This window comes from Phocoena sinus, chromosome 13 (genome assembly GCF_008692025.1).
Source record: "Phocoena sinus isolate mPhoSin1 chromosome 13, mPhoSin1.pri, whole genome shotgun sequence".
NCBI classification, from domain to species: domain Eukaryota; kingdom Metazoa; phylum Chordata; class Mammalia; order Artiodactyla; family Phocoenidae; genus Phocoena; species Phocoena sinus.
The window spans coordinates 80,692,676-80,717,661 of record NC_045775.1 but is presented as its reverse complement, the minus strand read 5'-3'; the positions used below and the strand labels follow the sequence as shown (position 1 = coordinate 80,717,661).

Genomic DNA, 24,986 nt, shown 5'->3' with positions numbered 1-24,986 from the left:
CTCTCTGGGATAGTGATTACCTTATGCTAAGTGAAGTAAGTCAGAGAAAGACAGTGTATGATCTCACATGTGGAATCTAAAACAAACAAACAAACAAAAACTACCTCATAGAAACAGATCAGTTTTGTGGTTGCCCAAGTGGGGCTAGGGCGTTGGAGAATTGGGTGAAAATGGTCAAAGGTACAGACTTCCAGTTAGAGAGAAATAAGTCCCGGGCATGTTTGTACAGCATGATGACAATGGGTGACAACACTCTTCTGTATATTTGAAAGTAGCTAAGAGAGTAAATCTTAAAAGTTCTCATCCCAAGGAGAAAAGGTTGTGTCAGCTATGTGAGGTGATGGATGTTAATTAAACCAGTTGTAGCATTTCACAGTATATGTATACATAGATCAAATCATCGTGTTGTACACCTTAAACTTCTACAATGTTATATGACAATTGTATCTTAATAAAACTGGAGGGAAAAAGAGGAGGGTGGCAGGGGCAGGAAGACAAGGGGGGCAGCGTTCAGGGGAGGGTGCCCAGGAGCCCTGAGGCTGCGTGCCTGCTCCAGCGCTAACTTACTGGGTGCTCAGGTGAGTCTCTTGGCCTCTCCAGCCTCCTGTTCTTCATCTGGAATGTCCCCGACCCCTCCCAGCACTGCCCCCAGGAGGGAGGAGTGAAGCTTGTTAGGTCTGGCTACTCATGCCTGGGCAACTAAGGGACTGAAGGGTCTGGTCAGATGACCATGACCATGACAGTGACCTGCACTTGGCGGTCAGAGGGCTCTGGCAGAAATGGCTTCCTTCCCAAGGGACTGAAAGTTGGTTTACTCTGTTAGTCAAAATTTGGGGAATGAAGACTTAATGGAAATAAAGAGGCATTTATTTGGGGTTTTTTAGGACTGCAGCCCAGGAGAGCCAGATTCAAGAAGCACTTGAATTGTGTTCTGCTGGACTACAAAATGGAGAGCGCTTATAAAGGCAAAACCCACAAGGCCACAGTTAGTTACGAGTTGTTGATCAAGAATTATAATTGGAGCCGGCAGGAGGTAAGGATCAGCTGGAGTCTGAAGTGATTGTATAGTTAGAAGGGGGAACAACCTTGAGACCACAGATGTTGTTTTAAAAACAACTGGTGTCCTTGGTTTGATATAGTTAAGAAAATGTTGAAGTTCTCAGTGGTGCAGGGACGTGTCTGAGACAAGATTCTCAATGGCCACCTGCCCTGTTTTGTATTCCTGAGCTGTGATTACTTCCGTATGATTTCAGTCTGTCATCAACTAGGTGGGGCTTTTTTTTTTTTTTAACATCTTTGTTGGAGTATAATTGCTTTACAGTGGTGTGTTAGTTTCTGCTTTATAACAAAGTGAATCAGTTATACATATGTTCCCATATCTCTTCCCTCTCGCATCTCCCTCCCTCCCACCCTCCCTATCCCACCCCTCCAGGCGGTCACAAAGCACCGAGCTGATCTCCCTGTGCCATGTGGCTGCATCCCACCAGCTATCCACTTCCCATTTGGCAGTGTATATATGTCTATGCCACTCTCTCTAGGTGGGGCTATTTTAAAGTATGTCATGGCTGATTAAATGTTCAGTTCTGTGGGGAGAAGCAGAAGTGTCAGTCTGAGTTTCTGACAATGTCAGGAACATGGTTAATTAATAAACACAATGCCAGTAACCGTCATCTGCCCAGATTAGAGACTTAGGATCATTCTAGACCTTTCCCTCCTTCATTCCCATGCTGGTGAGCCCAGCTGACACTTCCTCAGCCTTCTTTGGTCCTAGGTGCTTACCTGAACCAAGTTCTTGAATCCTCCCAACAACCTGTGAGGCAGGATGAATATTCCCCTTCTGCAGGCAAGGGCCCTGAGGCTGAGAGGTCACACACGTGTGCAGGCTCAGGGTCCGTGTCCTCAGCCGCTGCCTTCCATGGGATCTCTGTTCACCAAAACCTGGTCAGGTCTATCCCACCTCCCCAGACCAGCCTGTCCGCCGCTCTTCCCCCACCACCCCTGCTACTGCCCACACCCATAGCATCTCTCACCTGGAGAGCTGCCCCTGCCAACAGGTACTCGCCTTCAGGGCCACGTCAGACTCTCCTAACCTCTGGAGGCCTCCCCTCCCCCACCCCACCTGGCTGGATCATTGTCCTGGCTCTGCCTAGGGAAGACTCCCTGCCTGCAGGTGTTCTCATCTCAGACGCACTTCCTTGGCGGGTTGGGCTTCTGCCTGCGTTTCCCTGAAAATCCCTGTGTGTAGTCTGGAACCTTCTGTATCGTCTGTCAGCGTTGTGGGTTTGAAGGACTTGCTTGGCAGGTCTGTGCCCCCTGGCCCTATGAGATGTGGCACATGACAGGTAACACTGGGGGCCGTGGAGCCAGACCCTTGGAACTCGAGTCACACCTACTTGCTCTGTGACCTTGGGTAAATCATTTAACCTCTCTTCGCCTCAGAGTCCTCATCTAAACAGTATCCACCACATAGGGTTGTCATGAGGATTAAGTGAATAAGTAAAGTGCTTTAAGCAGCACTGAGCAGCCAGTGGTGTTGGCAAGGCTTCTCCCATCATGTCCCTGGGCGCCTGCCTCCTACCAGGCTCTCCTTGACTACAAATTAGCTGAAGGACGTCTTGGAAGCTGAACTCCCTGCGTGTATCAAACCTCTCTGGGTACCATCTCTAGAGCCTGGCACTGTGATTGTCCCAGATTACCTGTGAGAGAAGAGAGAGGGCACAGCTAGGAGCCCCAGCATCTGCCTCCAGCACCCCAGTTCTTGGAGGCTACCAAACAAAGCCCATGAGAACAAAGCCCATGAGTCATGCAGAGAGCGGGGAAAATCACTTTCAATCTTTTTCTCAAGTCGTGTTATTCTAAATGCCCTGGGCGGATGCCCATGTGTGTAGGAGCACTCGGCCAGGCCAGAGGCACTTTGCCCCTCAGAGGCCCCATTGTGACCCCGGGAACAATCATCCCTTGTGTGGGCTTGAAGGCTGCACTGGCCCACGGCCCACGGGCCACGGCTGGCACTGCAAAGCCTGTGTCTCTTTAAGGTCAGCATGGAGAGGCCTTAAATCCCGCACGTGGGCTGCTGCAGGGGCTCTGATGAGAGGTGCTTTTTAGAGTTCGGTTTGGGCATGTCGGTGAAGCCCAGCTCCTCCACGCTTTGTCCTCTCCAGGAGAAGGGCAGATCCGGTGGGACCCACTGGGAGCACAGCAAGGGGTAGGGGCTCGGTTCCTGGAGGGGGACTACGTGTGATGAAGCCCCTCCCAGGCTGCCTGCCCTGCCCAGGGAAGGCCCTTAGGATGTGTCCCCAGAGCCCCCATAGAGCAAGGGGGCCACAGGCACTGAAGTCACAGGTAGAAGCATCCCGAATATCCCGGTGGGATTTGATCCACGGCTGCCTCTCCTTCTTTCCGTCCAGAGATGCACACCCTCACACAAGTTTGTAGTCACCATGGTTTGTTCTGTGCTGCAAGCTTTGCCTCTTGGTCATGTACAGACATTGACTTCTTACTCCTTTCTCAGGCCCGTGGAGGGACATAGCTCTTTGTTCTATGAACTTAGAGACACCCAGTTATTCACCTTCTTCACAAAGCGTCAGCTGGCCTGGGGGCCCTTTGGCTTTGTCGGGGCTGCAGCGTGGAGCTCGGCAGCTGCCTGGACGGGCCTGGCCATGACTTTGCAGCTCAGAGCAGCCCACCCCTTTCAGGAAGACAATGGTGTCCAGGACCTGGACTCGGCCGTGTGGCCTCCTGCAAGCCCTGCTAGCGGTCCGGATCTGTCCCACATGCCCGGCTTCATCCCCCTCTGACGTCCTCTGCCCACTGGTATCAGGTCTACTACAAGGTCTTGTCTCACTGTCACTTCCTGAGAAGCAGCCAGAGAACAGACCCTCGTGGGGACAGGTCTGGACACCTGAGGACAGTGAGTGAGCACAGGGCTTCAGGGACGGAAGAAGTTGGCCCCAGGCCCAGCTCCAGTTCTCACCCGCTGAGTGAGTCTGTCTCCTTACCTGTACAAGGACAGTCATAGCTGTCTACTGTGCCCACTGGGAGGATGACAGGAGGCTCTCTATATGGAAGGTGCTCACAGTGTCTGACCCAAGGCAGGAGATCCAAACATGGCAGCCAAGATGGTCACACAGTGCAAATTTGGGTGTTGGTGTGACCTGCCCTTTGGTCCAAGTCAGGGCCACCAAGCAGGTAATCTCTAAGGCATGTCCCACCTGCCCTTGGGGTGGCAGCCAGATGTGCCCCATAGGAGGTTCCCTCTTGCCCAAGACCCAGAGGCAGAGCTGAGGCATGCCAGCCACGAGAAGCTTTGGGGGGCAGACACCATCCCACACCTGGAGGGACCAATGGTCCCAGCACACAGTAGGTGCTCAGTTGACGCCCAGTCTCTGTGATCTGAGGACCTTTCTGCTGTTGCCCAGCAGGCTTCTTAAATGCCCCCTTCCCCAGGCCACATGGGTTCCTGGGAGCACTGCCCTTAGCAAGGAGGCCTGCCCACTGGCCAGAAGTTGTACCTGCAAACACTTCCTAAATAGCTGGATGCAGATGGAGCTGAGCAGTGAGATGCACCAGCCGGGAGACTGGACCAGGGTCTGCTGGGGGTGGGGAGAGGCGGGGTGGTCTGGGTGAAGGAAAACAGGACCAGGAGAGGGCATTTTTTGAGGCTGCCCACCCTTATTACACCCAATGCAAGAGGAGGCAAATCGAATGTGCAGTGAAACTGCAAATTATAAAAATGACTCAGGATAGAAGGAATGAGAAGGTCATGTCAGAGAATCTTCTGCAAAGCTTGGGATTAATGAGGGTTTCGAATTAGACAATTCCCAACTGAAAAAGGGAAAATAGAGAAAGAGCACATCAAATTTCCTGTAAAGAGGATAATTGCAAAAACATTGAGAAACCCTTGGGAAATTCGACTAAGCCTCTGGTTTCTTTTTTTTTTTGATGGGGTCGAATATGAGCTTCTGTTAGCATCTTGGTGCATGATGAAAACATTGTAGACTTCCCTCAGTCAACACCTGGCAGCAAATTTTGTTAAACACGTGACCAACTTCCTATCATTTCTTAACTTGTATTTTTCAGGATATAGCCCCAATCACCTTTTGCTCCTAATAATGTAAAATTTTACCTTAAATTTAAGTGGACTCAGTGAAAGTGGCCTTTTCTGGTACAATTACCCTGGGATAACAGCTCCTGAAGATACCACTGAGATCCAGTTTAGTCACAGGGTCCCCATGTTGGAAGGGGAGTAACACGTCAACTAGTCAGACCTCTGCTTGAGGCTTCAATCTTTGCTCTGCGTGCCCGCTAGCCAGCAGTCGTCCAGCCTCTGCATCTACACCTCCACGCTGGAACGTGACCAGCTTTTGAGACACCTGTTCTGGTGTCCCAACCATTACCTTCCTTTAATGAAGGGTTAAAGGAGCATTTTGTAACGGGAGCGGAGTTTTCAGGATTCCTTACTGAGTGCCCTCCTTCCTGATCATCCTTTCTCCTCCCGACCCACACATCTCATACCTGAAAGGTAGCACTGCCACTTGTCATACTACTTCCTTTCACACTGTGGCCCGGTCCCCTTTCTCTACAACAGTGTGGTCCAAGGAAATTCTAAAAACAGTTTCTTATCCACGTTCCTAATGGGAATAGAACGTGGAAGATACTGCCCAGAAAATTTCTGATCAGCTTCATATAGAGTGAGAAGAAACTTCTGCCCCTGTTTTCTTTGGGCTTAAGGATTTTCTAATTTAGCACGGACCCACCCCTCAAAAAAAAAAAACAAAAAAAAACGAAAAACACCCCCATGAAAGTATTGAACATAAAGGTACTTTATAAAGTATTTCAAAGGTTTATCACATCCCACTGTGGACACCTGCAAATATTTGTTGGGTGAATTTTATTCCCCATGACAGGTAGAATATTCTTGAAGACAGAGGAACTTGCTGCAAGATGGACACTCAAAAGAGCCGGAGGAAAATTCCAGTAGACGGTTCTCACGATCCAGTCCAGGAGTCAGCAGTCCAGTTTTGTGGTCTCTCAGATCACATTCCTCACTTCCCACTCCCACTGCCCCCTTTCAAATAGGAAACGATCTTGGAAAGACAGCTCAGTAGTTGGAGGATAAATGTAGCAAGCCTCCTACTCTGACATGAAGGTATATGGGAGAGTAAACCTCTTTCTTTATCCACTATCAAGAACATTTCTGCATTCTAAAGTGTTATGCTGGAAGGCAGGCCGATCAGTTAATACCCTCTTGGTTTTCAGCTAAAGTTCTTCTGCTGCTTTAGGAAGACTTCCATCTGATTAAAGAAAACACTGCATGGACCACGTACAGCAGAGTGACTACGAATGAAAACACCTGAAAGCAAGATAAGTGACAATTAATGGCCGTGCACGGGGAGAGGGAAAGGCATGGGCTGTGCACACTGGGGTCGCCACGTGCATGGCTTGCGGTCGACAGCCCTTACGTCTGTGGACTGCCACTGCTTCCCATCACACACGCAGATATGCTTTCCTGCAGAGCCTAGGTGCGACCCAGAACGCTCTCAGCACAGACTCCAGGTGACCTAATGATATACTGAACTTGGTGTGCAAGGTCAACTATTTGCCGTCACACATCATCATATAGGTGCCATCCAACTGGAAACGAGGGCCCTCAGAGACCCTTCAAGTGGTGATTGAAGGGCTCTTCATGGAAAACTTCCTTCCTGCACACCAATAAGACCAGAGTCCACCAGCTGTGATCCCAGCGGCCTTGGCTAAGAGAGTCTGAACACGTGGGTTTGCCGCCTGGACATCTTCAGACCCCGACCAGAATTTTATTCTAAGATTTTGCATTGCACAAGCATGGGCCAGGGAGCCAGGCCACAGGAAGTGAGGGACTGGGATGGAGAGGAGGGATTTTGAGCTTTTGGCAAAAGGAGGGAGCTTACTGAGAAAGCTACTACTGGGAACAGAGGCTGGGGAATGTGGCAAAAGGTCACTTTGTGCCCTGTCAAGCCTCTGACCTGCCGTGGTGCACCTGGGCACCATCTGTCCTATCACCCTGCTCTGGGTGGCCGGCCCTGAGGGCTGCCTGCTCCCAAGCAAATATCTGCACCTGGCTTGTGACCTTGGGTGTAGGGTCAGGAGTTTCTAACCCAGGCATAACATCAGGGCGGCTACACTCCCGTGACTGTTGAAAATTCCCCTAAAACCAGCCGTAACTGTGCCTGCTCTTCCGCTGCCTCCACACCTGGGCGAACCCTCACCCTCACTGCCGGAGGCGGTAAGTAACCTGAGTTATTGAATAACCAAGGTAAGAAAATGTATCTGGGAACCAAATACCCTGTCTGAAGGGAGCAGTCACACACGAGTGAGAAGCCCCTCGAAGACCCCCCTGCGCATCAGGAGGGAGCAGTGTATTGTGTTGGGGACTCCGAGTCCAATGGAGACCCTTGGCAGGAGCACCTCAGAAGTCCCCACAGGAACAGGAAACACTTACTTTCAAGGGGGGTCAAGAAATGGCACACGGGACATGGAGAGCCAGGGCCATGAATGGACATGAACTTAGGCCCTTAAAAACCCCTGTCCCTGAACAGCTGCCATTATTGCCCACCACAGTTAAGATCCAGAAACCTCTAGATTTCTCCAGAAATTTCCAGCTACTCTCAGGCAGCTCTCACCAATCCCAGGGATCCCTCTGGTGCAGATTCTCTGCTGCCAGCCGAGGAGAGAGGGAGAAGCTCAGCTTTTGAGGCAGGTGAGGAGTCCAAGAGGGGTGAGAGGAGGCCAGATGCTCCCAAAGGCCAGGGGTGTGCGGGAGGTCACATGCCCGGACTGCCGCAGCCCCGCCCCACCCTGAGACCATGGGAGGGGCATGTGGGTGTTGGGCAGGGTCTGGGGTTAAATCCTGAGCGTGTCAGCACGATTCCGTCTCCCATGTGCACGGACGGACACAACCCGGGGGGCTCCAGCCCAGCGTTTCCGCCTGCTGGCAACATGTAGATTCCTGATTCCAGCCCTGCTGACTTTGCCTGGGCCTCCTCATGGTTCTCCAGCTCAGCTCCCAGGGACGTGGGGACATGATCCATCGTGGCAGGGATAAATAGATGTTGGTACAGTCCTCAGTGGAGCACCAAACAGCAAAGAGAACGAACCTCTGCATCCCCACCCAGCAGTGTGGAGGAGCCTCACAAACCGGAGGCGAAGAGAGAGAAGCCAGACGTGGGCGAAGGCACGTCACGCTCATGAGAATGCAAAGCAGGGGAAGTGGAACCTGAGCTGGAAAGCAGGCCAGCGCTGATGCTCAGTTCAGGGGCCCAGTGACCGCAGCGGGACAAGAAGGGGCTGCTTGTCATGTTTCTTAACCTGGATGCTTTGTTACACGGAGGACTTGTGAACTGTGAGTCATGGGTGCATGATGGAAATTCATCAGGTTGTACACGTGCTTCCAGGTCACCTCCCTGGATGCCTGTTTATGCTGCATTTTGATGGAAAGTAAAAGGGAGAAGTCAGAATAGGGTAGAGCCTGGTAGAGCCCAGTGGTTCCCAACTAGATATCTGCCCAGTGGGCAGGTCATTAACTCCCCGCTCCTGCGTTGTTCAGTCAAGGGCTGGCCCACTACCCACATTCCGTCTACATTTCACTGCCCTCTTCTGCACTAATTTTACAGAAACGGTCGTCAAATGCCTGGTTGATGTCTGTTCAGAGACAAGGCTTCTGGGCTTGGGATGGGGGAGGTATGTATGGGTTCTCTTGTGAGGGGGTGATGAAATAGGCATTTGAAGGTGACGGGGGAGGCAGATGACCAGTCTCCCAAGAGAGGGAAGAACACCCAAGGCGCTGCCTGGCTGTGCTCCTGGAGCCAGCCACCTTGGGAGATGAGCCCACATGGGGGAGGGTCCCACACGGTGGGACATTTGAGGGGATGCCAGGACCCAGGAGGTGGCCATGCTTATGGAACTGGAGAGCGGCTGGGAGCTGAGGGGAGTGTGTGGCTTCCCCAGGGAAGGGGGTGGGCCCCTGGGGACCAGCAGACAGGCTTTGAGGAGCTTTCCCCCAGACCCCTCCCTCTGGGGACAGGAAGGGCACCCTCACTAACCCCCTTCCCAGAGCCCAACTGCGCCCACCCTGTGGGTTTTCTCTCAGCCTCTGCTCTACCCTTCCCGAAGAGAGGCGGGCGTGGAACAGATTTGGCACCTGGGGCGGACATCTCGTGGTGTGTCATCACATTTGCCCTTGGGATTTGCTCAATTCATAGGTCAATCGCTAGAAACCTGAGTGCTATTTCTGAAACTTTTTCTTAGTTTTTAAACAATATCCATGGTTAGAAATACATCTGATATCATGCGTTAGCACACTGGTGCAAGGACACACGCGCACAACTGTGGGAAAGAGTTTCATGAAACAGTACCTTCTCGTATTCCCTGTCACTCTGATCCATTCCATCAACAAGAAAATCAGGTCATGACCTCACAGACCGCCATGGATCTGGTCCCCCAGTTGGAGGTTGTTCCTTTTAAAGCTCAGACCTACGTGCAGTGTGCTCCCCAGACACACAGTTTCACCCCCATCTCACCTCCTAATGGGGTGAAGGAGATTACAGCCCTGTTCCACCCATTGCTCATCGTGAGGCCTTGGATGGAAGCGGTTTAAGAGCTGTCTCATTCTCCAGGGAAACAACAGGAATTACTGTCCCATTTTATAGATGAGCAAACCGAGGCTCAGAGGGCACAAAGGGACTTGCACAAGGAATGGGCGAGTGTGAACTCCAGGCTTCCTCCTGCACAGGTTCTCAGAGCTGTCAGGCAGGAGACACCGTTGTCAAGAGACGAAGGCCTAATCCCAGCAGCAACCATCCATGGCTGGGGGTCTGGACATGCTGCGCGTGGCAGGGCCTCCCCACAGCCACAGAGCCTCCCCACAGCCGCAGAGCCAGGGCCTGGGAGACACTGGCCACTCGACTTTCCATCTGTGGTCTCAGCACTGCCCCTGCCCTGACGGTGTGCTTCCCTGGAAGACACTCATGGAGAGCCAGGAACCCAAGTGGCCAGGTGTTCTGTTCACACTGGTGCTAAGAGTGTGGGTGAAAGAGCACCTGGCCTGGACACCAGGCCTTTCCAATTCCTGGTGACCCTGGGGCAGGTTGTGCAATGCTCTTAAGGCCCTAGTTCTCCATCTGTGAAATGGGTGTAACGGCACCTCCCTCCTAGCGGTGTCGCGAGGGGTAAACAAGATTGTTCGCAAGGGCTCAAGACAGTGCCAGGCCCCACGGTCATGTCTCCTCCCACATCTGCCTCAAAGCCCAACCAGGCTTGGACCCCTGGGCAGTGCAGGCCGGACTGATGGCTGAGGGAGTCTGGGGCACATCATTTCCCTTTTCTGAGGCTTTGTTTCTTCAGAAATGAGGAGAAGGTTTATTTTATTCAAAATTTAGTGAACTAAAAAAACGCGGGAGGGCCCGGGCAGCCTTCCACTCAGAACCTTTTCAGTGGGAGCTGTGAACGGGGCAAATTGACTGGGGACTCACCACAGCAGCGATGTTTTCATGGTAATATTTGTAGGTGAAGCCCACTTGCAGCTGGATGGCGGCCAAAGCTTCCAGGACAGAGGCACCAAAGTAAAACAGGGAGGCGATACAGTGGTAGGCTGCATCCTGCAGGGTGAGAAAAGGCCACTAGACAGGTGGGGCACCCAGATATGGAGATGTGGGGCAGCTGTGGCCCCAGCAGGGCCTGTCCACCCCTCAGATGACGGGGGACCCACCCCAGGACCAGGTCCCCCGTCATCATCTGCTACTCCCTTTGACACCCCCAACCCTGCCCCCCTCCTCAGAGACATTGATTAACCAGAGCTGCCGAGCTGAGTTATCTCACTGGTTTGGGGCCAGAGTAAGGACTTTGATGGAGGAAGGATACTGCTTTCCCTTGAGGTGGGATCTAGTAAGGGGTGGGGAGGTGGTCCTTTGGGATTGGTAGAAATTGGTTCTGGACCTGAGAAGTGTCAGCTGCAGTCAGTCCCCAGTTCGGGTGTGGCCTTGGTGGCCAATACAGAGTGAGAGGTTCAGGCCATTTTCACTGTTGTGTTGTTGTTAGCTTTTTCTTGGGGGGAGCCGGGGATTGGGGCTCCAGGTATGTTTTAAAAGCAAAAAGGCACTAGAACAGGTTTTTGAGTAGTTACGATTTGGAGGTGGTTTCTAAGGTCTAGGTTGGAGGCCCTTTGAGACTAAGAGGCCTGGCTAACAGCCCCACCGCCTTCCAGGGGAGGTAAGGGCAGGTGGCCCACGTGTAAGTTTACCCCCTTCATGGGCCTCAAAGCAGAATTCATGTGCAAGAGCGATCACAGGCCTCCCCTCTTCCTGGGCCAAGTCCCTCTCTGGTGACCCTGCTCTAGAAGGTGGTGACTGAGAGCTGGGCAGTGAGTGTGGCCTCACACTGGGCAGCCAGGACCAGCCCCCAGCACCCTGTCCCCCCCCCCCCCCCGAAATGGAAGTCAGCCCTTCTGGGTGGTGGGAGATGCCAGCTGGCCCCTGGCAGGTGCAGGAGGTACAGGGAGGGTTGTTGGGCTGCCGGTTTGCATGAAAAGGGCGTTCACCCAGGAGAAAGCAGAGCAGGCCCACAGAGGATCAGGCAGTGACAGTGACAGTCCGCTTCTGCCTTTCACCTCTGCCCGACCTCCTGCGGCGGGGAGCCCTGGGCTGCTATGGGCAGCTCGGATCTGAGGGCCTGCCCGGCTCAGCCTTGGCGCATGGGTGGGAGACTTGTACAGGGCACCTCACCCAGCACTGGCAAAGCCAACCTGCCAGGGGCGACGCTCCAATGCCGCACCCCACCCCCACCCCCACCTCAAACATCGCAGGACTGGGACTCACCAGGGTGATCCAGGAAGTCCTGCTGCCGTGGGCACCAATTAGATACAGGAAGAGCAGTAGAGTGGTGGCTATGAAGCAAGACACAGACGTGAACATGACCCAGCCCTGGATCAGTGGGATGGGCACATGGGACGAGGCAATCAGGATCCACACCAGCCCCCCAAAGACCTGCAGAGGGAGGGAGAGAAGGGGTGAGGGTCAGACCAGGAGAGCCCACACCCAGGTAGGACCAGACCCAGAGGTCACGCTGGGGAACCGGGGGCACTCTATAAATGGTAACTCAGTTAATCCTCACAACATCCCTGTGAGTGTGGTACTGACCCATTTGTGAGATGGGGAAACAGAGGCACCTTTGAATTAAAAATTTGTTATCCCCCCCAAAAAAAAAATTTGTTATCCCTAGAAAGGACTTAGGCCATCCAGTGTTTTTTAGTAGAAGGGCAAACTCTGAGATTATATCCTTCCTAGTATTTTTTATAGACAAATATCCTTTTTGTTTTATTTTGGCCACGCTGCACGGCTTGTGGCCCAAGGCTTGAACCCGGGGCCATGGCAGTGAGAGCACTGAGTCCTAACCACTGCACCACCAGGAAACTCCCCCAAATATTCTTTCTTTTATAAAATGGTAGTGGCCAGCTGATTCTTTTGGTCTTTACTTGGCAAAACAAATTAGCCATACTATATCATTAGCATTTAAGAAAAAAACTTGACCTTTAAATCCCCAAGTCCCAGAAGTTCTCTGACTTTTGGAGATGGGGTTGGAGTGGGGAGGGCCCAGGTCAGCCTGGTCTCCTCAGAGGTGGGAGAAGCATTCCTCCCCCTGTCATTATCCAGAAGACATCCCACTTGGTGTCCTCAGGGTCAGGGAGCCCCATGTTTTCAAGAGAAACATAAGGACAGACTTGGGGTTCATAATCTCAATGGTATAATCCGGCTCCCCCTGTGGACAAGGTACAACCCAAGCTGGAATTTCCTGTACTTGTCTTCCATTCTCCTTGTCCCTCTCCATCCCAGTGAAGTCACCTCAGCCTCCTCCACTGACCCCACCCAGAGAAGGACTGGGCTGGGACAGGGGTGGAGATAGTCACAGGGTCCAATGTACTGCAGAGCTTAGCGCCATCCTCCTGCGGGTCTGGGGGTGTAAATGCATGTGGTACCCTGACCTTGTCTCCCTGCACCTGCTGCCCACTTGCTGGGTAAGAGATAGCACTTCCCCAGGTGTTCTCTGAGCCTCTTCGCTGAGAAGCTTCAGGAGACCATCACATTTGGGTAGAAAAATCAGTGCAGTGAAGAACCTGAAGTTATCAAAACCAAGTTGGGTCTGATGAATCATATGTGGGCATCTCTGATCAGAAAATTCCTCTACTGATGACTGAGAGGCAGTGGGACACACTTTCCAACTTAGAATAAGTGGAGCAAAATCGATTAAATAAAAATCCTCAGACTGCTATAGAGTAAGATGTGTGTATAGATTCATCCATCGTTGCCTTTAAGATCAAACAGATTGCTGGGACTTTTTCGTAAAGGACGCTTAACAGAAGGATGTGATCGTGCCGATGGCTGAGACAGACTTGGATGTAGAAGGCACGAGAGTGTGGCATGGAGAAGAGGGTGGAACTGGCTTGCCCATCTCGGGAGCAGAGGGCTGCTGGCACACGGCGTGAGGGGGCCTCTCCACCGAATCCGCTGGAGGATGCTGTAGCACGTGGTTCCACCTCTCGGGCCCTGGCTTCCTCCACCGTAAATGGCACTGGGCAACTCACTCCGCACGTTGCCGGCTGGTGCGAACCGCCTGAAACTGTGGGCGTGAGTGTGAAGCTTCTGGCCCTGTGCCCCCTCACCACCCAACAGCAGAGGGAAGTCTGCTCACCCAGGATGCCGGCAGCCCAGTGCAGACAGACGTAGAGTCAGCCAGTGACGGCGCGGGACGATCGGGCAAGGCAGTCCCGACTGGGACACGGCCCCAACTGAGTCTTGAAGGGAGAGGTGGACTTAGGCCAGAAGGTCAGGACGAGGCTTTCCAGGGGAGGAAAGGGTACATGCCAAGCCCAAAGGATGCCGCAGCAGCAGTGAGGGCTTGGGAAGGCCGTGAGTTGGCCCGAGGTTGGGGAACAAGGAGTGGCAGGGAGTGCGGCTTGAGGAAGGGTGACCTTCACACAGGACTGATGGTTGGGCCACCTCAAAGGCGTGCCAGGCCCTGCTCAGTGGAAAACCGAGATTCGACATGAATCACGGGGCAAAGCCAGTGCCTGCCTCACTCCACCTACAAAGTTTGCAGAGAGCAAACAGAGCAAGTACAGCACCCACACCTAGGAGATAAGGCATCCCAGGCAGGGAGCAGTCCACTGCTCCCTGGCCTCAGAACCCTACTGGCCAAATATTTGTCAAGAGCAAAGGGGTAGGTGAGGGTTCAAGCACTTCCCTTCCTAAAGAGAACCCGAAGGGGCTCCCAGCTCTCAGGAAGCACGCTGAGAGGCAATCGTTTTGACACATCAGTTACACAGGTGGAGGCATGGCCCCAGTTTCCGTTCATCTCTGTCAACAGGCCAGATTCCCACCACCCTCACCTGCGCCCAGGTCACCGTCTTGCATAACATTTCTTAGCTGAGTGGCCCGAGAGTCACCAGACTTGAGCTCGCTCTCTGGGTCCCAGATCCCCACGCTAGAAAACGGGGGTGGGGCCTGGACTAGGGCTCAGTGGTCCTCAGCCCTCACTCTGCACCGGAATCGCCTGGGTCACCTCGAAAACCCCAGTGCCCAGGTCTCATGCCAAGGAGAGAAGCAGAGTGATAGGACAAGAAGCAAACATCCCAGGCTCTTTGCCAAAGGCTTTGGAGTATGTTTCCATAACACAAGCGGTCCATGGATGGAGTTTTGGTAACTCCTGTCAAACAAGGAGAAATGGTTCCTGTCTCCAACGTCCAGCAGTGCCGGCCAAGATGCCTCTCCAGTTCCTCACTGGCTCTGATACAAAGTTTCCTTTCCTCTCCTTAAGCTTCCATCCCTGTCTTGCTCTGAACGTGAGAGTCGCTCGTCCTTGGGTGTCCTCTAGACACGGGGACAGAGCCTCAGTATCCATGGATGGGGTGGAGCTGGGGATCTGAGGCCTCTACCCACCCTGGTGTTCCAGGCCTGGAAACCGCCCATCTTTCATTCGGTGTGCTTGTGGAGGCTGAGCAGAGGTGAAGTTCTGTAAGAACCAAGGATATTGTACAAATCCAGACAAAAAATTTCCAAAGACTTAAAAAAGTTTTAATCTGCGGTCTACCCCATCAAATGATTTTTGTGGAAACAATTTCCTCAGGAGATGGTCTTGGGGAAGGTGTCACGTGAACTCAAGAGTACGTTCTTTCTTTTCTTTTCTGAATTAATCCAGAGGAGGCAGGCAAGGGTGGTTAAGGGTGTAGACTTCAGAATTACTGAATCTGAATCAGCTCTGCCACACTTCGCTGGGTCACTGGTTGTCTCTGGGCAAGTTACTTCCTCTCTAGTCCCTATCTGAAAACTAGTGATAGCAGTAGTGCCCACCCAATGGGACCGGGGTGAAATGAGTTTATATCTACAGGTGCCTGGCACACGGCGGCGAGTGCTCTAAGTACTTGCTGTTATAACTGACGTACGATGGGGCGAAGCCTCTCCTGTAACCACGTGAAAACCCCAGTAGGTCAAGATCTCAACTTGCACGATTATCCCCCCCCAGACCTTGTGGGGACACAGAATTTTAAAATAACTTCAGAAGCATCAAAAAGAGAAAAACCTACAATCTCCCAGAAATCAAAAGCTGAGGAAAACGTGTCTGCCTCTGCCGAAGGGAACACAAAGGACATAAAAATATGCGAAAGCCTTCCTTCCAACAATGAGCTCTGGTTACAAAAGTGGGAAAAGGACTCCTCCGGCACATTCTTGAGATTGGTAGGGTGTCTCCATTGCTTGTGCAGGGCTGAGAGCTCTGGGTCCACAATTGTCCAGTGTTTTTGCAGCAGGACTTGGATCATTGAGTTCAAGGCAGAAGGATCGCTTAAATTCTCTGAATATTTTTCTGGGGCTCATTTTACTCTGTCAGGGTTGCCACAAGCAGGCAGTCTTCCCATAACAAGGCAAGACGTGACCCAAGGAGGACGTCCACGTGGGGCTGTTCACACACACACCCGGTTGTAAGTCCCTCGGGGCCCAGTGTCAGAATTCCCAAGCTCCGAGGGCACAGTGTGGTCTTGAAGGGCACATGTATGTGAATAGGAGCTTGTGCCCTGAACTCTTGAGAAGGAAACTGGCCACAGAACACAGGTGGCGCACCCAACCCTGAGCAGTCCTGCTACTTTGGTCAGGTGGGCAAAAATCACCTCCCCAGGAGGGAGGAGAGAGATGGACACACCAATGAGACTTGTCCCGGCTGCCGAGAGCTCCGAGCCCTTAGGTGCTCTCCCAGGGCCACCAGGAAGAGCAACTCCAGTTTGTGTTTCTGGAAGTGTCTCTATCCACTGAACTCTTTTGGCAGTCAGGGGTCATTGCAATGCTGGGAGGGCCTATGCAGGTGACTTGGCCAGTAGAGTAACGGTGTTCCAGGAGAAGCAGCAGTCCCAGCTCTGAGCCTTGTTTGACTAAAACAATCAGCCATTCCGTGAGGTAGAGCAGAGGGCGTTTTCTTGTGCGTGTGTGTCTGGAGGCTGAGCTACTGCAGGGAAGGGAATAGGCACCAAGTCAAGAGGACTTAAGCACCAGGCAGCAGGAGAGTATAGAGAGGGAGATCAGAGCACTGAAACCTTCCCCAAGACCCACGAAAAGGGGTCTGAGGGGGAGGCGGGGGGCTCTTCCTGTTCTGAAAAGCAGAGACAGCAGGAAGCAAACACTAGTTGTCATGTGAGCCCCACCACCCTTGTATGGAGGAACTGGGCTCCCAGCAAGTCAAAGGAAAGCCTTCCTCCACCTGCTCACTCACTCAGCCACCCATTCATTCATTCATTCACTTATGCATTTAACAGATACTGAGAGGAAATGGCAGCACTGGGGGCAGGTACGTCCAGGGAGACAGACTTTATTCAAAGACACACTAGTAAATGGAGCCCATCTCTCCCATCCTGGCCTCTCTCCTCCAGTCTTGCTGCCAAGCCCCACTCAAGCAGCTCTGGGGCCACCAAGGGCAAAGGCAGGTCCTGGTGAGTGTCGGGGCCCCAGTGAGGGTGACCAGCTAATCACCTCTGCCCAGGAGAGGGAAAGAGCCCAGATATTTGCACAGCGTCCTCTCCTTGGACCTCATGGAGGTATCTGGGGCAGGTCAGAGATTCTCTCTGTGGGGACCCTCTCCCCCTCTGCCAACTGAGGAGTCTGACCTCTGAGTCTACTCCCATGGTGAGCACCAGGAGTGCTTCTGAGGCTTCGTGACTCAGTTTACCTATGCCAGGTGCTCTGCCCTCCTGGTCCCATTGTCAGCAGGCTCCTTCCTTCTGGGGAACCATCATTACATGACCCTCCCAATATAGACTTAGATAATGTCCCTTTAATCTGAGGGTGAGACCAGGACTCAGGGGACCTTGAGTCTGTTTGTGAAGAGGAGGATAGAGGTCTAGGATTCAAAAAGACAGGGTGTGGGTTCACGTCTGTAGTTGATATTAACAGGGTGAGTGTGGACTGGGAAGTGGCCTCCTGTCCAGGCCTGAGTCCCTCTTCCCTCAGGTGAGTACCCACCCCCACCCCCCATAGCACTGGTCATTAGCATGCGGGGGTACTTCTCCCCCTTCCCCCCCGTCCCTCTCTTTCTGGCCCCTCCCCTCCCAGCCTGACTGTATTCTGATAGGAGCCAAGGCTCCAGTGTGGAATTTCAGGTCAGCTGAGACTGGCTGTGTGGCCCTTTTTCTCACCGCACATGCACGTCAATGTGTGACGGCTGGTGACAAGGCTTTTCTTTTAGTTCCTACATGTATGTTCTAGGTCCTAGGACCTTGGTGTATTAAAATGATTCAACACAAGGGTTGTTTTGCCCCAGCGTGAACCGAATGTTTTTCACATGGTGGGAGGGACAGAGAGCCTTGGCTAAGTGTGGCGGAGAATCAAGGCCACTGCATTACCCTAGGAAGTAGTTATGCCACTAGAAGCTACCCATCCAGAAGCTACCAGGAACCACAGCTTCCCACCAGAATGCAGAAGACAGGTTAGAGCCCCACGATGCAGAGAGTACCAGGGCCCTGCTTCATGCTCTGAGGAATAATCTGGAACCCGTGAGGAGTTGGCCCACACCTCCCCAAGGCATCAGTGCTTCAGGGACCAGGGCTGTCATTCACCTGCTGTCCTCACATTCATGAGCATCCGGAGAGAACACCTGCTGGGGCATCTCATCAGTGCCTGACCCTGGTGGCCTCTGGTCCAAAGCACCAAGTCCAGGGACCTATACTTGAGAGCCAAGAAGAAGCGCAGCTGGGCTTGTATCAGGGGTGGAAGCCAGGGCTCAGCACGGAATCCAGGGGGAGTCAGTCCCCAGCCCCCATCCAGGTCCAGACTGGCTGGCCCCATCCTGCCTGGAGGCAGGCCCCAGGTGGCCCAGTTCCCATGCCCAGCCCTTCCCTCAGATAAAGTGTCCTGAGTCCAGAGCAAAGCCAAGCTCTTCCTTGGGTAAAGAAGATGCGGTACATATATACAATAGAATACTACACAGCCATTAAAAAGAACGAAATAATGCCATTTGCAGCAACATGGATGCAGCTAGAGATTATCATACTAAGTGAAGTAAGTCAGAAAGAGAAAGACAAATACCATATGATGTCACTTACATGTGGAATCTAAAATAGGGCACAAATGAACCTATCTACAAAGCAGAAAAAGACTTACAGACATAAAGAATAGACCTGTGGCTGCCAAGGGGGAGGAAGGGAGAGGGATGGACTGGGAACTTGGGGTTGGTAGATGCAAACCATTACATTTAGAATGGATAAACCACGAGGTCCTACCGTATAGCACAGGGAACTATATCCAATCTCCTGGGATGAACCATAATGGAAAAGAATATTTTAAAAAAGAATGTCTGTATGTGTATAACTGAGTCACTTTGCTGTACAGCAGAGATTGGCCAACGTAAATCAACTATCCTTCAATTAAAAAAAAGCAAACAAAACAAAACAGAAGCCATTCCTAAGGCTCTGCAGAACCAGCCTTGGCTGACAGCACAGCACGCGTCCCCAACGCGCCCTGGCAGCCAGCATGGAGGGAGTGGGTGCAGCAGCCATCCTTTGTCCTGGCCTGACTTGAGTGTGAGCTGTGCCTTGCAGGGGCATCTGGAACCTGCCTACTCTCTTCTGAAAGCACTCGGACAGAGAGGGGGGCCCATCTGCGTCGAGTTGGGGGTGACCTATGGAAAGCGCAGAAGCAATCTTTCTCAAGGCAGCTTGGTTGTGACGACATACGCATGAGGATCCTGGAGCTGAGCTGCGTCATCACGCTTAGTGGTCTCCAGAGAACAGCTCAGTCACTGACTTCGGATCAAAGCAGGCCTCCCATTCTTGAAAACCTGGAAAGTCACTTCTCAGCTCCAAGGACAAAACCCTGAGAGACCTCTACCTATAATTCTCCCCCTCCCTTCAGAGAAGAGGAAAGGAGAAAACCCAGCAGTACCCTTACCTCCTTTTAAACAGCTCCAGGGAGGGGCCTGCAACACGAGGAGAGACACAGGGCCAGGAGTCAGTGGGCACAGCCAGGGAAGTGAGGCTCAGCCACCGTCCTGCACTGGCGGCAGGGCCGGCTCGTACTCTCCGGTGACTGTAGGAGAGGTCCCTGGCTGGGGCAGAATGAAAGTTTCCCCAGGAGCAGAGAGGGTGCTTCCGCCGAGCCCAGGAGAACCTCAGGGCACCTGGCTTCTTGCCCAAGCCTTTCACTGAGAGCTGTCTCCAGTATCCTGTCGCCCATTTAACGTTGAGGGGTAGACTGGCCTCCCGTCGACCACTCCAAACCTAGCTGGATGATGCGGGCCGTGCAGTGCTTAGCAAATGCAGATTCTTGGGCCGGCCCAGAACCTAGTGACTCAGGACCTCCAGGGTGTTTTTTTGTTTTTGTTTTTGTTTTTGTTTTTCCAGGGTGTTTTTGACAATAAGGCCTAGGCAGCTGTGAGCTCCCCAGTGGCTCCGAGCTGTCCCTTCACTCCCTTGGGGGGAGAGAGGGAATCAGGCCTTGCCCAGGGCTGCCAGGTGGGCAATGTGGTCCCTTCTGTTGTAGACGGAAGTTCATCGTGGGTGTTTGGGTGAATGCAGGAATCTGCGAGAGCTCTGCTGTCACTGCAAGAAGTGCCACTGGAGATGGAGGTACCGGGCGAGCTGCCTCCCCTCTCTGAGCCTCAGTTTCCCCCCACCTCTTGAAAACTATGTTTCTGTGATTCTACATCTCTCATCTCCTAGGGGTCCTCATGCTGCCTTCCCAGTGTAGCCAGAATGTGGACCACCCGTCAGAAAAGTGCTTTGTCATCCTGCCCTCCCCTGCCCTCCCAGTCCCAGGACTTTTCTGGTCACTCTCAAATAATAAAAAGTCCCCAGTCACTTTGGGTCCTAGAAGCAGTCTCATTTCAGTAACTACTATGTCCAGTTCACTGTAAGAATCGACACTGCCGGCTGATTCCGGGTGGCTTCCAACTCCCACCCCCGCCCCCCCAAAGGGCACACCCTGAGGTGCGCACACTCTTTCCAAAGAAATGTTCTCTCAAGATCCAGCCATTCTATCAGCGGCTCCATCTCTAGCAGGCTGGGGAAGAGGCAGTTGGGTTAAAGATTATTACATAACCTGTTTTCAGGTATCCCCTTCACAAGTTTCGAAAGGGAGGCGTCTCTCCCGGCACTTGGGGAGACCAGAGCTGGCCAGAGCTGAGACAAAAAACATCCTATGTTAACATCCCATTGTCTGAACATGTCCCAAGTGTCCCGAAGCCCCTGGCTTAGAGGGAAGACGAGGATGGGGAGACAGAGCCTTGGCTCCAAAAGGAAAAATGTCCTTGGGTGGCAGTGGGGGAACAGGCCAGAAGCAAAGCCCTGGGGGGAGTTGTTGTGGGAGGGGGGACACTGGGCGTTCCACCTGCACCTGAATGGGGGTACACCTGTGACCCCACCGCCTGCAACAGCGGCATGGCCTCTGCGGCTCTGGGGTGCTGACGGAGGCAGGGTCACACCACCTGGTTGGGCCTGCCTTCCCCTTCCTGTGAAGACCCTGCAGCTCTCGGAAGTCAGGAGCTCAGGGGTAGGGGTGCAGGGCCAGAGTTGAGCTGCCCTGCGCCAGCCCGAGCTACCAGCCTTCCCTGCTCTGTGGGCATGTCTTGGGAGCTGGGCAGAGCTCCACCCTCAGTCCTGGAGGCTGAAAGTTTGGCATCTGCACCTTCCAGGCTATTGGGAGGTCAGGCATGAGAATACAGACTGGGAGTAATCAACGACTCGCTGGACCACAGAGTTAAAAAATAATCAAGCATTTCACACCCTCTGGACTAGCAGAAAATTACAAAATCTGACTCTACCAAGTGTGGCAGGATGAGGAACAATGGAGACTTTCATAAGCCGCTGGTGGGGTCAGGAAGTTATACGATATGGGGACCCTCTTTATGAAAGCATGCGGAGTGAGTCAGAGTCTTGGAAGGGTCCTGAGCAAGTGGGAGTCCTGAGCTTAATTAGCTTCATCAGCTTCCTGGAAACTTCTCTTCTGACTGTGTACGTTGTAACCCTTTTGGATATCAGTGTGCTAACGTCTGGGAAAACAAGGGTGTACATTCCCTATGACCCAGCAAGTCAAATCTCTGTGTGTTCCCACAAGAAATTCCCAAAAGGAAAGAGGCAAATACAAGGATGTTCTTTGGCGGTTCCATCTGCGCTATCAAAATGCAACACATTGGAAATTGCCCAAGTGTCCAGCAATAGAAGACTGAATAAACAGTGTCAACATGTATAAAGCTCAGAACAAGGTTGCATGAGAAGCATGTTACAGAAGGATGTGTACGGGGTGACGGTACTTTCAGAAAGTGAGAAAATATATAAAACCACACCGTGTGTAGTCATAGATAGTTAGGGGTGCAGTAAAGGTCTAATCTTGAACACACATCCAGCCCAGGGGTCGTCCTGAGGGTGGAGGGAGGAGAGGTAAGGTGAGATAATAGCAAAATACCCAGGGGGCTTAGATGTCATCTGAAAGCCCTATTTCCTTAATACTGAGAGTAAATAAGGCAAAATATTAAGATTTGACAAAGTTGAGTGTTAATTACGTGGATGCCTATTGAAGTATATATACTTTTCTGTCATTTTTGAAATAGTTCTTAATTTAAAAAGTTTGATTTGAAGTTGGTGCAACAGAAAAGTAACCATTTAAAAGGGACCAGTTCGATGGCATTTAATACACTCACGATGTTGTACAACCATCACCGCTAACTCCAAAACCTTTTCATCACCCTGAAAGAAAAGCCCATACCCATTAAGCTGCTCCCAATTACCCTCTCGTCTCAGCCCCTGGCAAACCACCGATTTGAGTTCTGTCTCTATAGACTTACCCATTCTGGACATTTCAGATAAATGCAGTCATACACTATGTAACCTTCTGTGCCTGGCTTCTTTTACTTAGAGCAGTGTTTCAGTGTTTATCAACCTGTATCAGTACTTCATTCCTTTCTACAGCTGAATAATATTCCGTTGCATGGACTATTCCGGTTTGCTTATCCGTTCACCCGTTGATGGGACATTTGGGCTGTTTCCACCTGTTGATTATTGTGACACACATGTTCGTGTACCTGTTCAGGTCAGGGAAAGAGGAGGAGGGTGTGCTAGAGTCTTTTGCATGAAGCCCGATGAACACACTTTAAAAAAAAATTATTTATTTATTTGACCATGCCGTGTGGCTTGCGGGATCTTAGTTCCCCGGCCAGGGATTGAACCCGGGCCCCTGGCAGTGGAAGCACAGAGTCCTAACCACCGGACTGCCAGGCAATTCTCAACACACTTTCTTATGATTCTTGTTATAATGCTCCCCAAACAGCTACAAAGGCAGAGTAAAAAACTCATTAGGGCAACTCAAGAGATACGAGCAAGTCATTTTGTTGCTTAAAAATCTCTCTGCCCCATCTCACCTCTAGCCATCATCACTTACAGTCACCAAATTCTGCCTTTGTAAATACAGTAGCCTCTGAAGAAACCACCTATTACTCATTTTCAGGCTAAGTGCGACTGGAAGCGCGGAGATGAGCCATTTGGGGAAGGAATGTTCCAGTGACTGCAAGCCCCTTCCACTCTGGGTCTGGGTGTCCCTACCTATAAACAGTGTGGCTCAGCTTAGAGGTGTCCAGGGTTTCTCCTAGATGTCACTTCCTTGATATGGTGCCATCAAGCAAACTTAACCCCCGCTTCCCTTTCCCCCAACCCTCCGTGGATGACAGAACCTGATCCCTTTGTTGTTCACACCCTCCCTGACCGTCAGGAGATAAGAAGCTGGGGTCCCGTTTTTAAACAGGCTTGGACGTTTTCTTTTCCAGCTGACTCTCCAGGCAGCCACTTCTGCGGTGGGGACGCAGGGAAAGGAGTCTCGGAGCCCGTGGAACGGCACCCACAGAAGAAATACCGCACCCGCTCCCCCCACCCCCTTAGGTGAGGCCCTGGGGCCCTGGGGGAGTTTAGGCTGAAGGCGGGTCTGAAGCCTCCCGGCAGTGAGCACTTTACAGGAGCCCAGAGTAGGAAGCGCTTTCCTGCAGCCGTGCGAGGCTGTGCGGCTCCAGTGTAAGGAGGGACCAGCCGCGGTGCAGAGGTCTACAGACTGCTCAAAGTCAGCCAAGGCCGGGGACGCCTCTCACAGGTCCCTCTCCCCTCGCACACCCCACACTGGGCACCATGGCTGTGGCGGAGCAAACGACAGCGTGTTTTATTAGTTCCAGATCAAAGTTGTCGCAAATACCTTCACCAGAGACGTTCAAGAGAAAATAATCCGGATTCGGCTCCTCCTATGACACCAACCCAATCTCCACACTTCGCTTGGTAATCCTCAGGTTTCTTTTGATGATTTTTAAATTTTGAAGCAAAATCCTAACCCTGGAAAGAGCTGGGCCCCTCTACAGGGACGTCGCTCTCCAATAAGGGCTTCCTCTGCTCGGCCCATGGGAGACAGGTCGGGAGCGCAGCATCGAAACCGGCGCGCAAAGAGTGGACCGGGGCCGGCTTCGGGTATCTGACCCGTGTTGCGAGTTCGTTTTTTCCACCTAAGTCTTGGAGACGGTTTCCCCATGGCCGTTAGCTAGAAGGGGCCAAAGTATTACTGCGGGGTGGGCGTGCGGGAGAGTCTTTCCTCCCCGGGCCCGGCTACCGAGGCTCAGGGACCCTCGCTGCTTGCGAATCAGTCGGCACGCTGTACGGATCCCCCAGGAGAGCGCGCGGCACGACCCATCCCATCCCGCCCTCCCAGGCGCGGGCGCGGGGGCGCGCCAGCCACTCACAAACTCGAAGATGAAGAGCAGGTCCGGGAAGGTGGTGAAGACCGCGAAGCCGCTAGGCAGGCTGCTGCCGCCCGACGCCGCTGAGGGGGCCATGCTGGTGGGCTGGCGACGGCCTCGGAACAGGACGCGCGCAGCTCTGGCTCTGCGCTGAGCGCTCTCTTGCCCGGCGGAGCTCAGTGGCCAGGGCGCCCCCGCGCGCGGGTTAAGAGCAGGGGCGCCCCTGACGAAGAGGGAGGAGCCCCGGCCGCCGCCCGGCCCCCGCCCTAGACTGAGGGGCACCCCAAGGGACCTGCCCAGCGCCAAGGGCGCAGCCCTGAACCACCCCGAGGTTGGGGCGGGGGTTTGACTCCTGATGCCCACGTCTGGGCGCCACCTCCCACCCGGAGCCAAAGCTACCACGGTGAGGCGCTTCGCACACTTCGCACACTTTGCACTCTTAGCAGGTGATCGCCATTTCTTAAGAATGATCACCATCAACCACTATGCCCCCCAAACTCCCCACCGTGGCACCCCTCGGGTCACCACTGCTCGAACTGTTCTTAAGTTGGAGCTCTTTCATCTTTCTGCTGGGTTAGTTAATATGCGTGGCCTCTGGGTCCAGGCTCATCGTGAGACCAGTTCCCTGCCCTGCAGAGGCGGTGCTGAGACCAGCTCCGGCCACCCATTCCTTCTCCCTGCACCCTCAGAGCCCGGAGCCCGGAACGCTGCACCCCGGTCCG

At 52.9% G+C, this 24,986-nt stretch overlaps 1 protein-coding gene across 1 annotated transcript; it reads right to left on the bottom strand.

Annotated features, from left to right (window-relative positions):
• Positions 1 to 5,798: 5,798 nt before the first annotated feature.
• Positions 5,799 to 24,463, bottom strand: MAL (mal, T cell differentiation protein). Its single transcript, XM_032651989.1, has 4 exons — positions 24,268 to 24,463; positions 11,847 to 12,014; positions 10,506 to 10,631; positions 5,799 to 6,352 (listed from the first exon to the last, which is right to left on the bottom strand). The coding sequence occupies exons 1-4, from the start codon at positions 24,358 to 24,360 to the stop codon at positions 6,278 to 6,280; spliced, it is 462 nt and encodes a 153-aa protein (XP_032507880.1). The 5' UTR covers positions 24,361 to 24,463; the 3' UTR covers positions 5,799 to 6,277.
• Positions 24,464 to 24,986: the final 523 nt, after the last annotated feature.